We start from the raw sequence: 24,109 nt of genomic DNA on the forward strand, positions 1-24,109 counted from the left end.
ACACTGTGAGAGGAATCTCTGGTCGCTGAAGGTCTGCTGCAGCTCCCTAGACTCCTACAGCTCTTGGGCTTATCTCCTGGATCCCTTGCAGGCTTTCCTTTCAATACTTCTATTTGGGGAATTAATGACTTCAATGAGTCCAGTCCTTTCATGTGGGTCCCATGTATGCTTCTCTGGGCTAAGCGAGAAGTAAAGACACACACCCACAGAAAAATCAGGCATACCTTTGGGGAAGAAGTATGGGCCTTCAGTCACAAAAGAACATTTCTTTGATCAAAATGCCCTTTTCAGTTTTTTAAGCCAGCCACCCCACCCTAGGGTTAACGATCCTCAGATACGGTGCCTCAGGGGGGCATCACTGCCAGCACCGTGTCCTGGAAACACGGGGCTGGGAGCTCATCAGATGCAGGTGCGGGTGGTTCAGGTTCTGCTCTGCCCCCAGCATCCTGTAACCTTGGGCAAGTGACTTGACTTCACTGCGCCTCAGTTTACTCATCTGGAAAACAGAACAACCACCCCTGTGGACTCGCTCTGACCGTAATTGTGGTATGGGCCAGCCCTCAGGAGACGCTCAACAAGTGTTAACGACCTGGGCCTCCTGGGAAGTCTTCGCTCTGCGAGCAAATCACCATTTTAAAGAGATTCAACATTTCCCTGAAGGACCTGAATGACGCACTACTTAGAAATATATCAGTGTCTCTTATTTAGGAATAGACATCACCATGCTGCCCCCAACCCTAATTCTCAAACAAGATGTTTATGACTTTCAAAGTCCATTTTGTTCTCAGTTCGTCCCTTTTTAAATATATTTGGAAGCAGTGACTCTCAGACTACCTGTGCTAAAAACTTTTTTCTCCCTAATCTCCACTGACTGCTACTTTTGGTCTCTATTCTGTTAAATGAGATAAGGGCACTAATCACCTCCTTGGGTGTCACAGCAAAGTCAAAATTCTCAAAAGTTCCCTAAACGCTCCTCTCCGTTTTTCTCCGTCATTGTGGAACAGGGAGTAATCGACAGTTCTCAGACCAGCCGTGGACCACGGGCCACACTTGAACGTCCCTGACTAAAGTTTGCTGGAAGGTACCTGCCACAGGGGGTGCTAGGCTTTTTTGTATCTTTCTCTGGCCCTAGAGCTCTCTATTCTTTGTTTCTCTTCTATAGGAACTTGGATGTTAACCACCATGAATTCCAATCCAAGAAGCAAAAACCTACAGCTGAAATTCAGGGATGTTAAGTGTATCCGGAATGAAGATGAAGACGTTTATGAGATATACGAGCCTCCAGCGTCTACAACCATGAGTACACGGAAAATGCGCAATTCTTCAGAAAACCAAGGTGAAGGGGAGGATGATCTCTACGATTACCAGGACACACTGGCTTTATCGTTAGGAATTAGGTCATTCCAAAATTCATCATTGAATCAGGAGGAAGATGATTTCAATCTTACTGCCCTCGCCCTGGAGAACAGCTCTGAATTCCTTCCTCCAAATATGGAAGCAGCTGTTGGTTCAAATTCTTCTTCCCCGAGTAACATTAGCAGGCTCATTGCTACTAACTTTACAGAACCTCACAAAACCCTTCCTTCCCCAGAAGCCACCACAGCTGGTCCCCACATGGAACACATGAGCTTAGAAAAGAACTCAGTTCTCAACCTTTCCACAGTAGAGCATTCCAGCCCTTATTCCGAAGACCCAATAGAGGACGCTCTACATTCAAATGTCACGGGGATAAGCCTACTTCCGCATGGTAAAGAAGGAATCAGAAGTCAAGAACATGCTAAACATAAGATATTCGAGGCAGGAAGAGATCGAGGAGCAAAGCGCAGGTTCTCCCAGATAGAATTTCCAGCACACAAAACTGGGAGACATTTAAGCCTAAGCAACTCTTCTCCTTCCAGAATGGGGCTGTGGAAGGACCTTCCCAGACATCTGGTACTCTTAAAACAAATGAACCGATCTAAGATTTTGAATGGGAAATGGCATTTGGTTTCTGAAAAAGGTAGTTATGAAATCATCCAAGATGCTGGTGAAGACATGGCTGTTAGTGAGCTGCTGAACAGCCCCCAGAATGCCTCAAGGACTTGGAGAGACAGGGTCCCTCTTATAAACAAGAATAGAAAGCAGAGTGGCCAACCAAAGTTTTCTGGAATTAGACATAAATCTCTACAAATAAGACAGGCTGGAGAAAATAGTAGATTGAAGAACAGCACCTTTTTCATTAGGACACGAAAAAAGAAAAAGGAAGAGAAGTTTGCCCACCATGTTCCTCTATCTCCAAGGAGCTTCCACTCTCTAAGAGGAGGGGCCAACACATTTTCAGACTTACTTCACAAGTCTAATGGGACATCTCTCCCCACAGAGTTCAATCAGACATTCCCCTCTGTGAATCTCAGCCTGATTGCCTCACTTCCTGACCATAATCAGAATCCCCCAAATGACACCAGTCACACAAGCTCCCCTCTAGATCTTTATCAGACAATGGCCCCAGAGAAACGCTATCAAACGTTCCCTATTCAAGACCCTGATCAAACGCACTTCACCACAGACCCCAGCCACAGATCTTCTCCAGAGCCTGGCCAGATGCTCAACTATGACCCAGGAAATAAGTACCCCCCTACTGACATTGGACAAACGCTCCCTTCCTTAGAACTTGAAGTCTGGCAGACGACCATCTCTCTAGACCTCGGTCAGCCATCTGTCTCTCCAGAACTCAGTCAGACAAGCCTTTCCCCAGACCTCAGCCAGGAGACTCTCTCTCCAGAACTCAGCCAGACAACGCTTTCCCCAGACCTCAGCCAGGAGACTCTCTCTCCAGAACTCAGCCAGACAACGCTTTCCCCAGACCTCAGCCAGGAGACTCTCTCTCCAGAACTCAGCCAGACAACGCTTTCCCCAGACCTCAGCCAGGAGACTCTCTCTCCAGAACTCAGCCAGACAACGCTTTCCCCAGACCTCAGCCAGGAGACTCTCTCTCCAGAACTCAGCCAGACAACGCTTTCCCCAGACCTCAGCCAGGAGACTCTCTCTCCAGAACTCAGCCAGACAACGCTTTCCCCAGACCTCAGCCAGGAGACCCTCTCTCCAGAACTCAGCCAGACAACGCTTTCCCCAGACCTCATCCAGGAGACTCTCTCTCCAGAACTCAGCCAGACAACGCTTTCCCCAGACCTCAGCCAGGAGACTCTCTCTTCAGAACTCAGCCAGACAACGCTTTCCCCAGACCTCAGGCAGACATCACTTTCTCCAGACCTTAATCAGACATCCTATACTTCTGAATCTAGTCAGTCGTTGCCTCTTCCAGAATTTGGTCTGACTTTCCCTGATCGAGACCTTGGTCAGATGCCATCTCCTCTGCCATCTCTTCCACTAAATGATACTTTTATACCACCAGTTGTATTAGGCTTCAGTGGAGATTATGGAGAATACACTGAGATTATTCCAAGGGGGAAGGAAGAGAGCAGTGAGGAAGACTATGTTGAAATTGATTTTGTGACCTATGATGACCCTTACCAAACTGATATTAGGACGGATATCAACTCCTCCAGAAACCCCGACAACATTGCAGCATGGTACCTCCGCAGCAAAAATGGAAACAGAAAAAATTATTACATTGCTGCTGAAGAAATATCCTGGGATTATTCCAAATTTGCACAAAGGTTTGGCCAGTTTTCTCCTTCTATATTCTCATTTTTCCACTATTTCTTAAAAAAAAAAAAAAAGCAATTACAACAGTCCAAGGAGATAATTCTGGGCAAATTATGCTAAGTATAATTAGTTCCCGTATTGCCACTCGGCATCTAACATTTTAGGGTTCCAGCTACTCTTCAACCATAGAATTGAAGGAGTTGATGCAATTTTGTAAATGGCCTGACTTACAACAGAGAGTCTGTAAGGCATCCATATACATTTTAAAAATATAATGTTCAATTAAATTTTGCTTTAGGGTGGAAAGCCATAGTGGCCTGGGCTCTACGTTCTGGAATGACAATATCGAGAAAGAAGAGAGATAGGTACAAGGAGCAAAGCTTAGTCAACTACAGATTCTCAGGGACATGGCGTGATAACTGTGCTTAAACCATCCAAATGTAGTCAACAGCTCTTATAAAAGCTAACTGTCAAACGCATAAATTATAAACCAAAGTATAATTAGAATAAGCAAACACAGAGTAATGTGACTCACAGAAATGATTTTATTAATCTGATGCCTGACATTTCCGCATCAGAACTCTATTAGTTTAAAACACCTTCTCCCGTGACTTCCTATTTAAATTAGTACCCATTACTGTATGAGAATAACCAGTTCACCCGAGGATTTCTAAGCAAAGCCCTAAGGGAGTAATATTTAGGGCCTTTCTAGAGTAGGAAGTGACGGAATCGGTTCCTTCAAATCTTACATCCTGTTCCAGATATGCCACCTCCATTTATGGCAGTCAGTTGTTTTCATTCACATGTGTTCTATGAGACTCTATGTTATGCTTGGAGTCTGGAAGGATGAGATTAATAGGGTAGAAAGGCTGGCAAGAAGGTAGAGTGGGATTCTCTGTTGGTGACTCATGGTATATAACAAATACTGTGAGATTGATGGATAAGCTTTTGGCCTGTTCCCAGAGGCTTGGGAAATTTAAGAGTCAATGGGAAAATTTGATGTGCTCTGGCCCCAGACTGAACAGCTGGTAAACTACATGAGGAATAATGTGGTTTAGGAAAAGGAAATGTGAGAAGAGTATGAAACACCCATCCATCCAGGGGTCTTCACAGCGGTGGTCTTCTAAGTCAGCTAACCATGGTTCCCTGACAGCCCCAAGCCCTGGCGGTGTCCCATTGCATGGTTTTGTCTGTTTGTGATATTAAAATCTGCTGTGTTAATATATGATTATATTTGATTATAAACAAATATTTATGAAGTGCCTACTATGTGCCAGATAAACCTGTTAGGCACTGGGAATAAAATTATAAGCAAACTAGACCAATGCCTGACATCATGGGGCTTCCACTCTAGTGTCAGAGTCAGATATTAATAGATAATCTCCCGAATGAATGACACATCATTTACTACATCTTCTACAGAAATAGAATAAGAATACCTACCGTAGGAATTTAATATACATATATATTATATATATAACATTATATATATATATATATATATATACCCATATACACCCAACATATATACACACTGTAGTCATACTATAGGAATATTACAGAGATTTGACCTAATGTAAAGGATCAAAGGAGGATTTACCTAAGAAATGATACGTGATCTGGGAGTTGAAGGATATTTACTGGCTTGTGTTTTCAGTCATTTATATTTTCATTTATTTGTTCATCAAATATTAAATATCTTCCTTATGCTAGAGGCTGTATTCAGAAATGATTACTCAGACAATCTCCTAAATGGTGAGAGTCTTCTTTCACTTGTTGTTTTAAACAAATGCCACTATTATCGTTTCAGTGATATGGACACTGAGTACACAGAGGGTACCCCACAGGGCACCGCATACAAGAAAGTTGTTTTCAGGAAGTACCTCGATAGCACTTTTACCAAACGTGACCCCCAGGGGGAGCATGAAGAGCACCTGGGCATTCTTGGTCCTGTCATTAGAGCTGAAGTGGATGACGTCATCCAAGTAAGTCAGCTTCTGAGCGCTGCTAAGGTCATCGGAGGCTTTGCCACAAGTACCACAGGGTTGTAAAGACGAAGGTGGCGGGACCGTGATACGCTATTTACTCATGTTCCAAAATTAAAAATAATGACACTTCTTCTCAAAGAGTGCTTGCCAAGGAATTTGACAACCTTCAAGAAAAAAAAAATCTCATAATTTTATTTCTCCCTCTGCTAAGCTCTTGCTCATTCTATGGGTTGGTACGGAAGTAACTGCGGTTCAGAAGGTTAGAAATAATTGCAAAAACGGCAATTACTTTTGCACCAACCTATACATGGGCCAGTTCCATTTCCCCCAAGACGTTTTGTTTAGGAGACACCGTCTGTCTCCTAAACCCAGTTGCTCCTGCCAGGCACCCCCACTCCCCCCACTCACGCATTGCTTACAGCACCTTTTGTCTCCAGATTTTTAACTTGAACTCGCACGTGCGTGCCAGTCTTCCTCAGTGTGTCAAAAGCTTATTGTGAGCAAGAACCAAGCCCCATTCCCTTCAGATGTGCAGCACTTACCAGTATCATTTTATTTGTAATGTCAACACTTTTGCTTTGAGCCTACAAACAAACATGTTTTGGTGCTTCTGGGGAAAACCACTTGGGCCCTATCTCACGGGATGGTTGTAAAAATGAGACGAAATAATATACACCAGTTTCTTGCAATTTTAAGCATGAGGTGTCATTTAATTACCATTCACTTTGGCATTCAATGCTGACTTTTTGGTTTGGAGTTTTGTCAAGCTTAAGTACATGTGTGGGTCACTGTTTTCTCTAGGTTCGTTTTAAAAATCTAGCATCCAGACCATATTCTCTTCATGCCCATGGGCTTTCCTATGAAAAATCATCGGAAGGAAAGACTTATGAAGATGAGTCTCCTGAATGGTTCAAAGAAGACAATGCCATTCAGCCAAACAGCAGTTATACGTACGTGTGGCACGCCACCGTGCGGGCGGGGCCAGAAAACCCCGGCTCTGCCTGTCGGGCGTGGGCCTACTACTCAGCAGTGAACCCGGTAGGTACCTAATCCGTTGAAAGGTTTTGTCATTCCCCAACCTTATAACCCGAGTCCATCAAGTGGAAGGGTCAAGATTATTTCTTGTTAAATGCCCGTCTCGCCAGCCATAAGGAAGGTGTAAGGAAAGTGGTCAACCGTCCACAGTTACCATGGCCACATCTGCAAAAGAGTGAGAGTTAAACGTTTGTTCAGTGAAGGGGAGTAAAGATTACTGAGGCGGTTGGCCCCTGTTAGAGTGACTATTTCACAGATGCAGACGTTTATTTGCAATGTCCTTGAACAAGTAAGTATTAGCTTTCTTCTGCTCCTTCTCTATGAAAGACCCGCCAAGTCAAGACGCCTTCATTTTGGGTGTGGTAGAGACTGCACAGACCTTGATTTCAATTCCTGTCCTGTCACTTACTGCGTGGCCCTAGGAAAGTTACTTGCCCTCTCTCAGCCTCAGTTTCCTGAGTTAAACATGAGATAACAACAGTATAAAGCACATAGTAGGCACTTGGTAATATTTGTTTAATAAGTGAATTATTTTTACCATATAGGATTGTTGTCAGAATTAGAGGCTATAGGCAAAATGTTGATTACAGTAGTAGATGCTCAATAAATAGTATTTGTTATACTATCAATATTATCATCATTATCATTACTACCACGTGGAGATAAATGATTAATCAGAGAAAGGGAATATGAATGCCATAGAATTAGATGATAAATATCCAGCCTTATTAAGCCACTTGTTTATAATCCTCAAATTCAGAGCCTCTAAGAAGGTTTCCTTTCCCATGTGATCAGTGATTGTCAGAGGAACAAAGAAAATTCTGAGAAAGAATGTTTGCGATTTGCTCCCACTGTCTTCCAGGAAAAAGATATCCATTCAGGCCTGATAGGTCCCCTTCTGATCTGCCGAAAAGGGACCCTTCATAAGGAGAGCAACATGCCTGTGGACATGAGGGAGTTTGTCTTACTTTTTATGGTCTTTGATGAAAAGAAGAGCTGGTACTACGAAAAGAAGCCCCAAAGGTCTTGGAGACGTCCATCTTCAGAAGGAAAACACTCCCATGAGTTTCATGGTATTTTCTTCTGACTTTGATCTAATCTCTGAACTTAATCCCACTCGGTGACAGTGACATCTGCCCTCAGGTCTCCACAAGATTAGACATGAGATACTTCTGAGGAACCAGGAGTTACAACAAGACTAGGTCCTTAAATGTCTCAGGGCTGATGGTGACACTGCCCCAGCCAGCAGGTGACACTGCAGGGGAAGGAGAGGAAAGTCTGACAGACAGGCAAGGAGGCCGCTGCAAAAGGAAGCCAACAACAACCACTCGTTTATAGTCCTCACTGCCTTATAAACAGCCAGTGTGCTTCAGTTACGCATAAGCTGAAAAGGAATTGGCATTATTCTGCAATTTAAGGAGTTAACAAACCTGTTCCTTGACCTCTCTAGGAAAAGTATTTCTATAGAAGTGATCACCCATGTGTACTTTCTAGAATAAGAATGATTATAAATTTTTGCATTCAACAGTTCCCAGGTGGAAGCAAAAGTATGAGAATCAAATGGGTAGGCAGAAGGATCTCAACTCCTCTCCCTCTAAAAAGTCACTTGCTGGGTTCCTGAAATGTCACGGCGGTTTCTTTAATTTTAGAAGAATAAACAACAAAAACTTCCCTCCCTTCCCAGTCAAAGGCACGGAAGCACTAAGCTTTATCATAAAAATGTTGTATTTTTAAGGTGATCCAATTTACCAGGTGCTTTATACACGCGCACACACACACACACACACACACACACACACTTCACTGAGGGGGTAGTGGATAAAGTCAGAGAACCCTGGACGTCAAGCTGGGCAGGGGACAGAGTAGCTGCCACATGAAGGAGAGAACAAACATGCATCACTTTGGCTGTGGGTACCACCAACGTGAAGTCTGACTTCCCACGTTTGCCTGGAAGTACCTCTTAATTTAGGAGGCCTTAGGGTAACATGCCGCATATCCCCTTGCATGTCTCTTTCCTCTAAACACTGGAGTTCCCTTTCCTGGCTCATGCTGGTCCTTATCTGTTTGTAGCAGAGGCAAAATCATGCTATAAATGCAAAGGGTAGATGGCTGACGCACAGAGCAGGAGCAGTGGAAGGTCTGCGGAAACGTGGCAGACTGCTAGGGAAGGGCGCTAGTGTGAGCAGGAGCTGGTGGTTCCCACTGAGACCGTGACACACCAGGGCTCTGGGAGCTGCGTGCTGAGCGGGACTCCCGGTGTCCTCACCAGCCTCTGTCCTGGGGCACAGATTTTTAACTGATCACCATTGTCTGTCCTTTCAGCCATTAACGGGATGATCTACAACTTGCCTGGCCTGAGAATGTACGAGCAAGAGTGGGTGAGGCTGCACCTGCTGAACATGGGCGGTTCCCGGGACATTCACGTGGTTCACTTCCACGGCCAGACCTTGCTGGAAAACGGCACTCACCAGCACCGGCTGGGGGTCTGGCCCCTTCTGCCCGGTAAGACCTAGGCCCTAAAAAGAGGTTCCCGCTACAAAATGGTGAGAGAGGGCGATTAGCGTCTGTAACTCTTTCTCTCATTCCCAACTTGGGCATTTGTGCCTAAGGGGTCGGGCATGGGTTTGGGCACAGAGCCCAGGCAAGCCACACCCAGCGCTGCGTGCAGAGGACCAAAACATCAGCTAGTACACGCACTGGTCTGCAGCCCCGCCCAGGCTCCGTGTGGCCCCATGGGTCTCCAGAGGTACACTGTGTCTCCTGCAGGTTCTTCCAAGCCACCTAGGTCACACAGGCCAGGTCTTCAGCAGATTACAAAAGAAACCCCACAGGGCTCAGGCAGCCAAAGCTTTCTGCTGCGGGGAGGGAGACGGGAAACTTACTGGGGTCTGGGGATTCTTGATTTCTTGACTTCTCCTCACTCTCTCACGCTGATGTTTGCTGACAAGTGACCTACAGGGATCTTAAACTGACTCATGAGCCTGTTTGGAGGAAAACAACATTTTTTTTTTTAATGATTGTAAAAGCTAAAGAATAACAAAGGTATTCAGAGATTTCCATGTGCAAAACAATGATAAGGTTGAAACACACAACAGTCAGTTAAAAGACTGTTCTGTGCCAATGAGTTCTTGGTAGACGGGTCTGTGTGTCCCAGGTATATGCGTGGCGTGTGAGTGCTGAAAGCTGCTGACTCCCAGACGGTCGTGGGCATAATGAACACCTAGGCAGCCAGTGAAAACGCAGGTGCTGAGGCAGAAACGGATCCTGCAGGTTTGGGCAGGGGCCCAGGAGTCTGCATTTCTAACAAACAGCCTACCTTCCATAAATGACGTGGCAGAAGCTAGGTAGTAAAGGTGGTCCCTTGATAGGGTTTGGGTGGGAGAGCTGCTGTGTGAATCAGCCTCAGAGGGAGGCACAGAAGTCCAAATGGGCCTGGTTTGGTTCAACGTACAGAAAAAGAGTGTTCTTGTTTGTTATAAACATGCCAGCGACTCACTAATAAAGCTATAAAGACCCACTCTGTTAAAATCAGGACAGAGCGGATTAGGTCAAACTCACTCCTTGCTTTTCACCAACGATTACCAGAACAGCCAGCCTCTCCACGAGCCTGTGAGAAACACTGAGAATCTGGGACTGGCTGGTACCTCTACATCTTCAAACCTAAGTACCTGCATCGGAGAGGGGAAGGCTGGAGACCTTTCTAAGTGTTTGAGGAGGATGACCATTCGCTATTCATTTTTACTCACAATCTGGGAAATGGTCACAAATTATAGTCCGCAGAATTTAAGTATTAAGTGGCAGTGGGTAATATTCAGTACCAGGATGGATAATCATCATTCTTTCAGTAATGTTCTGAAACACTTTATGTACATCTCTATCCAAACATGTAAACGTTATCGAAAATTTGAAACATAGGAGAAGGATATTTTATTTTCATTTTATTGTATAAAAAAGAAACACTAACGAAATGACGAGAGAGAAAGGAAACATGGACAATATTTTTGAGGCTCAATGATGGGTCATTCAAGATGGCTTTGCTACTTAGGACTGTGAAGTATTATGTGTGGGGTAACTTGTAAGAATTTATTTAATTAAATGAAAGCTTATTTCTAGTAAGGGGTGTTAGAGATTTTTTTTTAAAGTCCTGGGGCGATTTACTTGTAGTAGTGTGTGTGTGTGTGTGTGTGTGTGTGTGTGTGTGTGTGTGTGTGTGTGTGTTTTGTTATTATTAGTGTTTTAATCTGTTTGGTAACCTCTAATTCTCCCTAAAGAGAAATAGATATCTTTTAAGTTCTAAAACTTCTTGTGATGCAGTGATATTAGGATTCTTTGACAGCAGTCAACCATGAGCAATTTGTTAGCCTTTGGGTATGTAATGCTGTCCTTCACCCTCTATTTTAGGTTCATTTAAAACTCTGGAAATGAAGGCATCCAAACCTGGTTGGTGGCTCCTAGACACAGAGGTTGGAGAAAACCAGAAAGCCGGGATGCAGACGCCATTTCTCATCGTAGACAGAGGTATCAGCCAAGAGCCACAGGACATTGTTTAGCAGCAGAGTCCTGTTACTAGACTATTACCAACTTTTAGACAGAAGGAAATATTCAACTCAGAACTCCGACGGGACAAAGACACAATCTGTAGCAGTAATTGCTTTCCTTCCGGCTACGGTCTGATTACACCGCACACGTTAGTCATCCAGGAAACTGAAATCAAATGGTCTAGCCCAAAGGGATTCCCCTCAACGGGGAAGCAATGTAAAGCCTCCTCCTTCATGATTTGTGATCCACGGGAAAGTGCATGGAAGAAATTCCCCAGATGCCTAGCACAGAAGAGGGAAAAGATATAGGGAATTCAACAACCAAGACAGTCACTGAATTTGGCATCTCAGTACTTGAGAAACACAGTTTCCATCTGTCTGTCCAACCACCCGTTCAGCCGGAATTTCTTAAGCACCTGAGGAGTACCAAGCACTGTGTCCACATCCAGTGGCTGGTATTCCCGTGGGTGGTATTCCCTTCCGTGATCAGGATGTAAATAACCCTGTAACTTTCAGGTGTATTTTTTTTTAGGACATAGTCTTTTTAGGGATAATACTTAACGGTGTAAAATGGCTTCTTTTAAGATATAAGCATAAAGGGGCAGCCAGTTAACTCAGTTGGTTAGAGTGCGGTGCTCTGAACAACAAGGTTGCCGGTTCGATCCCCACGTGGGCCACTGTAAGCTACGCCCTCCACAACTAGATTGAAACAACTACTTGACTTGGAGCTGATGGGTCCTGGAAAAACACACTTAAAAATAAATTAAAAGTTTAAAAAAAGATATAAGCATATGGAAATCAGCTTAAAAATGAATTGCATTTGAGGATTTCAGTTGTTTTCCTCTAGGATGTCACTCTTTCTATTAAAGCACCAGTCTTGTTAGCGCATTGACCATTTTATCAGCTATATTTAAATACGTGCTACACAAGGCCGATGACAATATCTATTTACTGACCCACCAGAGGTATAACCTAGCCATGGAGCTTTTATCTCATTAAATGTATTTTCCAAGCAAAAAGTATTCATTGTTCTGTTGTTTTGCAGACTGTGAGATGCCACTGGGACTGAGCACTGGTGTCATAGCTGATTCACACATCAAGGCGTCCGACTTTCTGGGTGAGCAGTAGACTCCTAGCCTGGGAAAGGCACCTACAACCGTGCAGCACACAGCCAGCCAAACCACACACGACAGCCCTGCCTGCTGAATCTATGCATTGTTGCTCCTCTCCAGGCTTTTCTCCATCACAACGTAGTGGTAAAGCAGCTCCATGCTCACCTGGTAGAGGAAGGCGCCAGAAGCCAGTTGGCACCCCGTTATCACCGCCACCCCCTCCAGTGTATAGTGTTCCCAAAGAGTGCCTCCCAAGGAAGACCAAGAGCTAGGGGTCGTTGGTCACTGACGCAGGCAGGCTGACCGGTCAGCAGACTGGGCAAGAGTAGGTAGCTTGCTCTTATGAGCACGCGCCCTTTTTCAAAACTCTCCCCCTTCATTCCCATTCTGGGTTTGACCACACATATAATATTGCAGCCACATTCCCAGGGTCTTACGAGCCATGTGTTAGAGTCCCCATTACTAGGTGCTTTGCTGCGTTAACCATTCATCTATTCAGGAAACTGTGGTGATCACACACTGTGTGTCAGGAACTCCTCCTAGTTTCCCTCACTCTGCTCAAAGCCCTTCCAAAGATCAAGAGGTCAATTGCAAGGGACCATGAGGCTCCCATAAATCCCTCCCATCTGATCCTGTTAAGCAGGCACACTCAGCAGCAAGCACATACACATAACTGAGAAAAGATAAGCATGACCTTTGTGCAAGAAAGCGGGTGGGTGTTAGTTGACAGCTGACCAAGCACAGACCTGAAGCTTAGATTTCATCACCATGGATGAAGCCCGTGTCTGAGGCCTCTGTCAACTTCCTGGTCTCCCTAACTGCCAAGAAGGCCCTCTGAGGATCTGGTTTTCCTCTAGGACTGAATTATTTTCAGATGTTGCTAATTGTAAGTTTGTTGTTTTTTTTTAATTCGGAATAAATGTTTTTCTTCCCTTGGATTTAGGTTATTGGGAGCCCAAATTAGCAAGATTAAACAATGGTGGATCATACAATGCTTGGATCACAGGACAAATGTCAGCAGAATTTGACTCTAAACCTTGGATCCAGGTATGACTTACTAATCTGACAATACTTCCTTCTATTGTAATAATAAACGTGACACTAATTTAATAATTTCTTCTTGTTGTTCTTGCAATGTTATTAGGGGAAAAAGCAATTACTAGGTGTTAGGAATTCTTCTAAGCACCTAACACACGCAAAATGAACCCTACGAGGTTAGTTCTATTATGGTGATATCCCATTTTACAGATGAAAACACTAAGATACAGAGGCAGTAAGTAACTTCTCAGCGTCACACAGAGCTAGTTGGCCGTTGAGCTGGGACTCAAGCCCAGGCACTCTGTGCTCAAATACGAGTTACATCTAGCCATTGTATTAGTTTGCTAAGACCTCAAGTGATGACTCTTTAGTCCTAAAGAAAGCTGGCTGCACAGTGAATTCAGGGATTGTGTGACTTGTTGGCAAGGACAGTCTGTTTATTGGCTTTGTTCCATCGCAGGTGGACATGCAAAGGGATGTCCTGTTGACGGGGATCCAGTCCCAAGGTGCCAAACACTACCTGAAGTCCTACTACACCACTGAGTTCCAGGTGGCGTATAGCTCCGACCAGACCAACTGGCAGATTTTCAGAGGGAACAGCACAAAGAACGTGATGGTCTGTGTTTACGGTTTCTCTCTGAGTCCCCAGAATCACCCTAGGGTTACTATGACTATATCCATGACTACTTCTTTTTTTAAAACACTTTTCTGGGTGTTAGAAGTATGAATGGCCTTCTTAGGGCCTTATGAAGAAAAGTGGTACAATGATGAGTCTCTATATTACAAATTAAAGGGATAAGCTTGACTCCTGACTTTTCCAAACTCCACAAAACTTTTCAAAATCACTTCATCCTCAAACTAAATATGCAGACTTCTCAAACTGACACATGGTATACAGCTGAGGGGAATATCTGCTCTTGTGCCTAAGGAACTGACACTAAAAATATGTCATGGAGAGTTGTGATTTTTACTACCTTTCTATATCCTAATTTTTTATATTATCCATACCTAATTTTCTATATTGTCACTTAGCTATTTCTAGTAGTAATTATTTGCACCATACCTTAAGACAAATCAGAAAAATCGTAAATTATGGTTCTTACTACTAATCAGTATTGGAGAGAGAACACAGACTAATTAGAGTCTGCCGCTTAGAGATTTTTGCATCTATATTCAAGAGGGATATTGGTGTGTAATTTTATTTTATTTTATTTTTGTACTGTCTTTTCTGATTTTGATATCAGACTAATACCAGCTTCATAAAATAAATAGGGAAGCATGCTCTTTTACTCTATTTTCTAGAAGAGATTGTCTAGAATTGGTGTTTATTCTTTAAACATTTGGTAGAATTCACTGTAAAACCATGGGGATTTATTTTCCAGGAGTTTTAAAATTACAAATTTGAGTTATTTAATAGTTATAGGCTATTCAAATTATCTATTTCATATTGGGTGAGTTGGGATAGTCTGTTATTCAATAAATTGGTTCATTTCCTCTAAATTGTGAAATTTATGGGTGTAGAGTTGTTTTCTAGAATCCCTGATTTGTCCTGATGTTGCAGGGTCTGGAGTGGAATTGCCTCTTTCATGTCTGTCTGATATTGGTAATTTGCATCTCTTCTCATTTTGCTTTGTTAGTCTTGCTAGAGATTTGCCAATTTTCTTTGTCTTCTCAGAGAACTGGCTCTTTATTTCATTGCTGTTATCTATAGTTTTTCTGTTTTCAATCTTACTCAGTTACTTATTTAGTCTTCACTTATCTTCTGTTTTGGCTGCGTCTTTCTGCTCTGTCAGGGGATGGAGATGGGGCACGGCCTCATTACTACCAGGTGGAGTTGAAGTCCAGGGTCCCCACCTAAGGCGGGATTACGCCTCTTTGCTGCAGGGTAGGGATGGACGCTCTCCACTGACGCTGCAGGGGTGGGAGCTGGCGAGGAGGAGAGTGCTGGGTCCCTTTTGGGCCTTCTATGCCACAAGCCCAGTGAGTGTATTGAAGTCTCATCACAGTCTCGCGACCGTGGAAGTCAAGACTCCGCACTTGGCCTTTGCTACTGTTGGGTGGGCAGAGGCCTAGTTGTTCCTATGGTGCTTAGCTTGAAGTAGGTCAATTGTTGTCTCACACTTTTCTGTATGGCTAGGCTGTCCTTCCTTGATTGTGAAGCTAGAAAAAGCAGGTTTTTACTGGGGCTGTTTTTGGCTGTACCTATTGGTGTTTCCCGGTTGCTGGCTTCTTCACTTCCAAGTCTAGGATATGAGGCAAAAAGGAAACCCAGGGAACCCAGGACCATGTTCCTTGGGTCATAGAATCCTGGCCAGTCTCCCTTCTTCTCTTCACCTTTCAGAGTCTTTTTATGTTCTTAGTTCTACTTAACAGGAGGGATAGGCCCAAGTACGTCTATACCACGTTCCTGAAGTGAAAGTATCCCCAATTATTTTTTTAAGACCAAATTGCTTTGGTTCTGGCCACATGAAAACTTAACATTACAATATTAAATTAGACCAAAATTTTAGTATAAAATCACTTTATAGAGAATTTTTACACAGTTAAGCTTTTCTCTTTTCCCCTAGTATTTTGATGGCAATTCAGATGCCTCTACAATAAAAGAAAATCGGTTTGACCCGCCTATTGTGGCTAGATATATTAGGATCCACCCGACTAGATTCTACAACAAACCTGCCCTTCGATTGGAGCTGCGAGGCTGCGAGATTAACGGTAAGGGGAAAAGGTGCACGGTTATCTTGCTGCCACTCAGAGAATCAAGATTTGCGAGGTGTGGAAGGGGGGTAGAAATTTTAATTCTCTTCCATCACTTAGGCTCCTAGAAAAACCTTTGTGAAGCAGAGGTTCCACTCAGGGAAACTCTCCTTGTGACCGAGACCGACACTGGTTCTGCCAGCCAGAGGGCAGGCACCATCTCGCTGAATAATGCCTGGATGGTACGGACACCATCCTGACCCTCCAAGGAAGGGCCCCAGCTTAGGATGACCTCCATCGGCCCATTTTCAATAGGAACTGAGATTCAAACTAGACCCTATTCTTCCCAAATCCTGCAGGTCGCACACACTTTAATGTAACACAAGTATCTAGCGACATTTCTGGCATGTACTAGGTGTCCAGTGAATGTTTTGGAAATCTAAGTCTGCCTCCCAACTCCCTGAAACCGGACGGTACTCTATAGTCTGTCTCACACCCTATGGAAGTACCACGACTTTTCTATGCAAGCCACTATTTTTCAGGGGGTGTAATGAGACCTGCAGTATAAATAAATCCAGGTAACCATAAATGGCCATAATGAAATTCTACTCTATGTAACAGATGTTTAATAAGAGTCTTAACAATCATTCTCCTTCTCTGATTGTTAAAAGAGTGCTTTCCAAAGGTTTTTCACTTCATAGCACATACAGAAAATATTTGTCTAGCAGTCTTAGGTAAAAGAACAAAGCAGGTGGCCCAGGGCTGGGCTCATCCAGACACCACCTGGCTGCTCAGGGCACAGGGGGGAAGGAGATCGATATGTAGGCACGCCTGAGACCTGCTGTGACCCACCTGTTGGGGAGCTACAGTACCTTCTCTCAGGTGGAGGGAAGAGCCACGGCTCACAGCGGAGAAAGTGGCTGAACCTTGGTATCAGCTTATCAAAGCAGATAAGGTTACAGTATACTCTTGACATCCATGAGGGATACGGATGTGGGCATTTTGCCAATGCCCAGATACCAGTGATGTAACATCTCCCCGTGAAATGCACAACTCATACAGGCAGGAGCGCTCCTTGAAACAGCTCTGTAAGTCATTGTGTTTTTTCTTGCCATATGGTATATGATGTAAATGGTAGTTTCTTCAGATGATAGAGTCAAGCTACCCTAAAATGGGACGTTCAACTCTGTTAATCTATGAAAAACCTCGATTTTTCTATATAAGAAACATTACATTTTTAAAAATCTCTTCACTTTCTTGATACTTAGCATTAGAAATAGCCTGTCTTCTTTTTAAGCCTTTTTTTTTTTCATGGAGAAAGTGACGTATCACTTAAAGAAAACACCCTCGTGATTTACCAGCAAGAACAATGTGTCACGGAGATGACGGGATGGGCTATCAGCTGGGCCCACTCACAAGTGACGGTTCTTACACTCACAGATCAGTCTTGCTGCCTATGACATTCCAGCTCGCAACTTGGCAAAGTTCTAAAGGGTGTGTAACATGAATCACCCTCCAACGGCTGAACGTAAAGTACTAGATGTGACTACCAAGTATCCATTCTATGTTCTGTGTAGCCATTGTTAGAAGAAGAAATGGAGTTTGTTTTTATACACAAAGATAGGAGTATTGTGTACCTCACAGCAAAAACTTAAGGTTCCATGACTGTGAAGGAAGGAAAAGAGTTTAGACGCTTAGAACACAGTGTTTGGTATCAGGCTGCCTGGCTCAAATTTAGTTTCTGATTCTTCTAGCAGTGTTACTTTAGGTGTGTTGGTTTTCTTGCCATGCTTTTCTCCTTTGTAAGATGGAGATAAACAGGAGCATTAAACAGCAGTACACAGAAAGCCTAGAAACAAATGTGACTTATTGTGCTTGTTTTTGCTGTTTCTTAGCAGACTGGTACACCCTGCCTCCCTGCAGCTCACAACACCCGAGCAGGAGACCTGGGGGGTGCGTTTGTATGTAGTCACGTTACTTTTCTCTTAACAGGATGTTCTACACCGCTGGGGATGGAAAATGGGAAGATAGAAAACACGCAAATCACAGCTTCCTCCTTTAAAAAGTCTTGGTGGGGAGATTACTGGGAGCCGTTCCGTGCCCGTCTCAATGCCCAGGGCCGTGTGAATGCCTGGCAGGCCAAGGTGAATTAGCCCCTGGGAACAGAGTGCTCTGAGCCTTCCAGAAGAAAACACAGGCTCTCGCTACAGGGTACATGGGGGGCTGGGAAGCCAGACAGTCATCTGTTTCTGCAGATTATGATCCTAGGTCTGAGAATCTAGGATGATGTCTTGATGGCTTTCGCTCTAACTTTGGCTCACAGAGAAGTTCTTTATCATTTCTGTGTCTCTTCGTCTAGCCTCGGTGTAGACCAGGAGTGGGCAGTTTTTCTGCAAAGCTCCAGATAGTAAATATTTTAAGCTTTGTGAGTCATGCTTTCCCTGTCACAATGACTCAACTTTGCCACTGTAGCTGGAAAGCAGCCATAAACATTATATAAATGAATGATCATGGCTGTGTTCCAATACAACTTTATTTACAAAAACAGGCAGTTGGCCAGACTTGGCCTAGAACTACAGTTTGCAAATCCCTCTGAGACAACTTACATTAGTGATAAAGATTCACAAGATCTTTTTATCCCCCCACAATTTAGCAATACTTTTCGTTTTCTAAAGAACGCCATTTAAAATTTTTTTGTTCCCAGATTTTGAGAACTTTGTGACATTCCTTTAGAGCATTGGCAGCGTGGTAAAATGCTACAGAAGAACTAGGGTTATCAATGAGTCATCTAAGCTGAAGAAATATCTACCAGAGAGTTCTATTGCCTCTAATATTAGCCCATGGAGTAATTCAGGCAACTTAGTTTTAAGATAACTATTAATTGAATCACTTCTATTTCACTCTTCACCCGACCTGAGAAATCAGAATGGCCTCAGAAATCAGAACAATCCCATCAACCGACCTAATCAAGTTCCCTATTTTCTATCCTCCTAACTCCCTTCCTTAAGATGGCGACACTCCACCTCGCTGGGCTCCTATAGATTTCCACATCCTATCCTTACATTAGGTCACCACAAAAGAAAAGGTGGTTGTGGCGCGAGCAGAGTAATGGGAGACACCTGGACCCCATAAGGACACCCGTGGGAATGAATCCATGTCTATGCTTGAAACTCATTTCTGGGCCATCCTAGAAACCACAGACGGTCAGAACGGCGAGGGATTCTACAAGGCATCCGGTCCAGACTTCTTAAGTCTAAGCACAGAGGGGATGAAATAATTTTAGCTCAGTCTGGTGGCAGAACCAGGAATCCCATTCTCCCGAGACACAGGTCAATGCTCCTTCCACCATATGAAGCAAATCAAACACATCCATTGTGCAGTTTTGCAGAGGGGAAAACTGAGACCCAAAAAGCTAAAATAATAAAAGTAATAATGTTACATTATATTTACATAATTTAAAAAATAAAATAATTAAGAAGTTAAATAGAGAAAGGATGTCATCGAATTCTTTCCCAGATGACCCTTTAGGCCTGCTAATGGTATAACCCCTGTCACCCAACCCTCCATTTTACAACCTTTAAAAATAAATTTGCTCCGTATGTAATTTGCTGTTATACTTTGTGACGTCATGAAGGCGCCAAAGATGAAATGCTAATTTTAATTTTTAATGCTGTCATTTTAAATCTGGAACTATTTGTTTCACTTAACCTATTGGCATGAAATGTCTTTATAGGGTCCCTTTAGAGAGGCTGAAAATTGAAGCTACACATATGCAGGCACACATGTGGCCTGAAGTGTCTCCACCTCTCTTATGCCTACAAAACTCTAGCTACCTATATTCTGTATCACTAGTACAATTTTGACTTGTAGACACACTAAAACACCACCAAATATCACTAGAGGGTGTTATAAAATTAGCAAAAAAATGATCTCATATAATCATTTTAATGTGATTAATTTTCTTTAAAAATACATAAAGCATGTGACTATATGTATACATACATGTGTATACATATGTACACAGATAGCCATGTGCATATGAGTAATGTTGAGAAAATATATCAATATTCATTATTTCATGAAGAATTGAATGAGTATACAGGGCGTGCTAAATCTTCCAAAGTTGAAAATTCATCTCAGATTACTTCTGATCCTCCTTCTCCGAGTACATATCATCAAACGTGATTAGGCATTTTGTTAGGCCCGAGACGGGACAATTACTATGTCTTATCGAGCCTGAGGTATAGCTTTCTTAGGTCTCTCAAATATGATATTTATTTGAAATATCAGAAAACAAGAAATTGGACTACTTCTCCTACTTGACGTTAGCAGTAGAATGAAAAGTGGAACTTTTCTAAAATAGACAGAGGATACTATCCAATTCTTTCCCAGATAACCCTTTGGTAATATCAGTAATATGGTCACAGCATTTAAACAAACTCATTTAACAGAATAGTATTTACAGATAATTTATCAATGCAGTATTTTTTCCTCAAATAAATTTCATTTATTTGTTTACCACACATATTTGTCGAACACCAACTGTGTGTCGTATATTAAGGTAAGTACCTGGCAACAACTAAGTCCGTCCTTATTCTCAAAGAGTAAGGGACACGCACAAGTAAACAAATAATAATTGCAGAATGTGTGACATACTTCAGTAGAAGCTAATCTGTGTGCTGGGACAACACACAAGAAGGAGACAGGGAACCCTAAGGGATGAGGCGAAAAAAATCCTTTGCGCTCTATGCATTTCCGAGTATCTTGGTCTAAAAAAGCCAAGGTTTTAGCTTCTGTCTTATGCATGTACTCTTATCATGTTCATAGGCAAACAACAACAAGCAGTGGTTACAAATTGACCTGCTCAAGGTCAAGAAGATAACTGCGATCGTAACACAGGGCTGCAAGTCCCTGTCCTCTGAGATGTACGTGAAGAGCTACGCCATCCACTACAGTGACCAGGGAGTGGCATGGAAGCCGTACAGGCAGAAATCCTCCATGGTGGACCAGGTAAAGGGTGGCATCTGGGCAAGAAGAAAACGATTCGAAAACGGTGCTATGATGAGCATGGCACCTGCGTTTGCCGATAGCTCTGGCACTTACTGGGCACTTGTCATATGTTCACATACATTTTTTTAATCCTTACAACTTCTATGAGGTAAAATTTTGTTATCCCCATTTTGCCAATGCGGAATGGAGAATCAGAAAATACAAGTCACTTGCTCAAAGCCACACAGCTGCCCAGGGCCTAAGGGCAGAGATGGTTGTGAAGCTGCTCCACTGCATCACATCAGGTGTCTATTTGTCCCTACCTCAGCTCAGATCTCGGGTGAGCTGAAATCCCTAAAGAGGTCTTCCTGGAGTGTGAAACCATAATTGATTCAAGGTCATCTCAGTGTTAATGTCGTACGTTGCGTGATGCCCCCAGTTTGAATTAAAAGGATTGAAAAAAGGCTCTATAAGATTTTTATACCCTTTATACCATCGTTAAGGACTTTCTCATATTTTGCTTTCAGATTTTTGAAGGAAACAGTAATATCAAAGGACACGTGAAGAACTTTTTCAACCCGCCAATCATTTCTCGGTTTATCCGCATCATTCCAAAAACGTGGAATCAGAGTATTGCTCTTCGTCTGGAACTCTTTGGCTGTGATATTTACTAGAACCAAATTCTCAGAGAGACAGGAAGGACTTGTAAAGGTATTGAACCAGTTAGAGTGGGCAACGCATTTTATAGCTATGTTAAACTCTCTATTAGAGAATAAAATTTATATATGAAACTTTTGTAAGGTAACTCCTTTCTACTATTAAATAAGATGACAGCTATTACATCTGCATTAATTTGAATATAAATGGAAAATATCAAGAACCAAAAAGAAAATGGCTTATCTTTCACAATGATTAAATATGCTGTATAAAGTAATATTCATGTAGTTAAACCTCCCCATGGTAGTTCTTTTAAACCCTAAACACATTAATAAAATAGATGTTACTTTTTGAAACAACCTCTAGACCTGGATAGCTTTCACTCCTACATTTTTCTTTAAAGAAACTGTGATTTAAGAGTAACAGAAACAAATTCGATTTTTAGATGGTTGACTTTTCTTGACAGTGGAGAGAAAAACAATATGACCATATGAAACAGTGAGTGCTTACAATGCTCAGTCTCACCCACATGACAATGATTTTTCTGACCCTCCATGAGGAAAGATACAAGTAAACATATTTTCAGTAGTCCTGGGGGGACTTGTGAATCTGGCCTGGTCTCCCTTGGGCCTGATGGCACATGTTGATGTTCAGATCAGGGGTCATTAGACACAGAACAGAAATAACCATGGGAGAACTGAACACGAGTCCTTGGCTTCATTCTAGCTGACACTACATAGCACTGTCTCACACTTTCGAAATATAGGCTCACCTAAGGGAAAGCAAATATCAGCAAAAGAGGCATTTTTCACTATATAATGGGCCCCACACTTAATATAGCTAGTCCTGGGTCCCTCTGTTGAAGAAATGGGTAGGATCTCTTCTGTTCTAGAATCGACCGAGGTATAACAGGGGCAAGAAAATCATGCGGAATGCCAGGGAGGGGAAGAAATGAGAATGTAGCCCAAGATCCAACTTCCTTATCCAATATATGAAAAAATGAGGTCACAAAGGCTCAACAACGGCCTGAGGCTATTTCTTGTTCCTGTCAGGGCTGAAACCAGAAAGCAGATGATCAGACTCCCAGCCTCTCTTTCAGTCTGGTCTCTGTGGCATAAAATGGAAATTATAATGACTGTGATTCATCTCCCCAGACAGGTAGACATGAATATTAATTAATAAGAATTATGAATTGATCTGAAAATTATTTGTTTGGGGACCAATGAGATATTTGGGTTATATCTGATCTGTGTAGCAATAGTATAACCCCTCTTATTTTGAAATAAAAATGTATGTTTTTATTCCTCTCTTTGAAGTCATTGAGATGAAATCACAACTTTTGCCATATGATATATTCTCCAATGACATAACACCAGTCCACTGTTTGTTATATCATAACTAATTGCTATGGAAAAGAAATAAATCACTCAGTAGAATCATGACATGGAGGAAAAAACAGATAAAATCTAAGCATTATTAATCATTCTAACTGAGAGTTGGAAAAGAGGGTATATGAGTGTATCATAGATACAGAAGGGTCAGAGGAAACACAGAATTAGTTCTCCAGGATTTTTTCAAGTTGTTAGAAGTTCATGCCATGTTTTAGAATAATTTTGAATAATTACTCTATTTTGAGTTCAGGACCATTTTGGCAAATTCAGGCAAAAGCATTAATCAAATAGCTTGGATCCTCCCAAGAAACATGCATGTTTCACCGTTTACTTCACTGGATGGGCCAAGAAGAAGCAAGTCAAGGACGGTGGACTTTGGTTCTACAACTGGCACCTGTCCTAACGCAGGAGACCTAATACACACCTACAAATATCCAAGTCCGTGCTACCACTTATCTTTTTTTTCTTTCCGCCCCTTATGGAGAGTTATTTCCTGGAAAATTCTGAATGCCTAATTCTCCTAATAGACTGGAGATAGGGAAAGCAGTAGGACATAGGCAGACAAACAACTGTGTGTGAAGTGAGATTTGCATTGTCAAGGTCCAGGAAATGAGAAAGTTTCTCATATCCAGGTACTTTGCTGGGAGAGACTAGAGATTTAAGATTTGATATCTCTTGAGTGTATGAAATGTGTTCACCAAAAGATATACAGTATTTTGCATTTGGTATTTGGAAACAAAACAATAATATTATCCTCCCTAGAGGTACCACCATCTTAATTTAAAAAGTATATGTATTACGCATATTCTAGCTACACAACAAAGCACTATGGCAGGCATAGTAGGGGAGAATATATAAAGAAAATAAAAGATACTGCTCTGGCTCTTTGAACACATACCACCTAGTTGGACAGAGAAGACAAGCATGAGAAGCAAATACAGACTATGGGCAGATTACACACCAAGTGGTACAAGGTCAGTCAAAGGAGTAATGCATGTAGGATGGAGACAGGCTGTGAAAAC

At 42.6% G+C, this 24,109-nt stretch overlaps 1 protein-coding gene across 2 annotated transcripts in view; it reads left to right on the forward strand.

Annotated features, from left to right (window-relative positions):
- Positions 1-22,999, forward strand: part of F5 (coagulation factor V) — a 57,470-nt gene extending 34,471 nt beyond the window's left edge. The window contains exons 13-25 of one of the 2 annotated variants that reach the window (XM_081025075.1): positions 1,163-3,656; positions 5,456-5,630; positions 6,435-6,671; positions 7,531-7,741; positions 8,991-9,170; positions 11,070-11,186; positions 12,252-12,323; positions 13,262-13,365; positions 13,817-13,972; positions 15,924-16,068; positions 18,043-18,194; positions 20,878-21,060; positions 21,567-22,999. In XM_081025075.1, coding sequence (XP_080881201.1) covers positions 1,163-3,656; positions 5,456-5,630; positions 6,435-6,671; positions 7,531-7,741; positions 8,991-9,170; positions 11,070-11,186; positions 12,252-12,323; positions 13,262-13,365; positions 13,817-13,972; positions 15,924-16,068; positions 18,043-18,194; positions 20,878-21,060; positions 21,567-21,713 — 4,373 coding nt within the window. In that variant the 3' untranslated portion in view covers positions 21,714-22,999. The remainder of the gene's footprint in view (positions 1-1,162; positions 3,657-5,455; positions 5,631-6,434; positions 6,672-7,530; positions 7,742-8,990; positions 9,171-11,069; positions 11,187-12,251; positions 12,324-13,261; positions 13,366-13,816; positions 13,973-15,923; positions 16,069-18,042; positions 18,195-20,877; positions 21,061-21,566) is intronic. The other variant, XR_013991678.1, reaches the window with a different exon arrangement.
- The last annotated feature ends 1,110 nt before the right edge of the window (positions 23,000-24,109 follow it).

This window comes from Rhinolophus hipposideros, assembly GCF_964194185.1.
Source record: "Rhinolophus hipposideros genome assembly, chromosome: 19".
NCBI lineage: Eukaryota > Metazoa > Chordata > Mammalia > Chiroptera > Rhinolophidae > Rhinolophus > Rhinolophus hipposideros.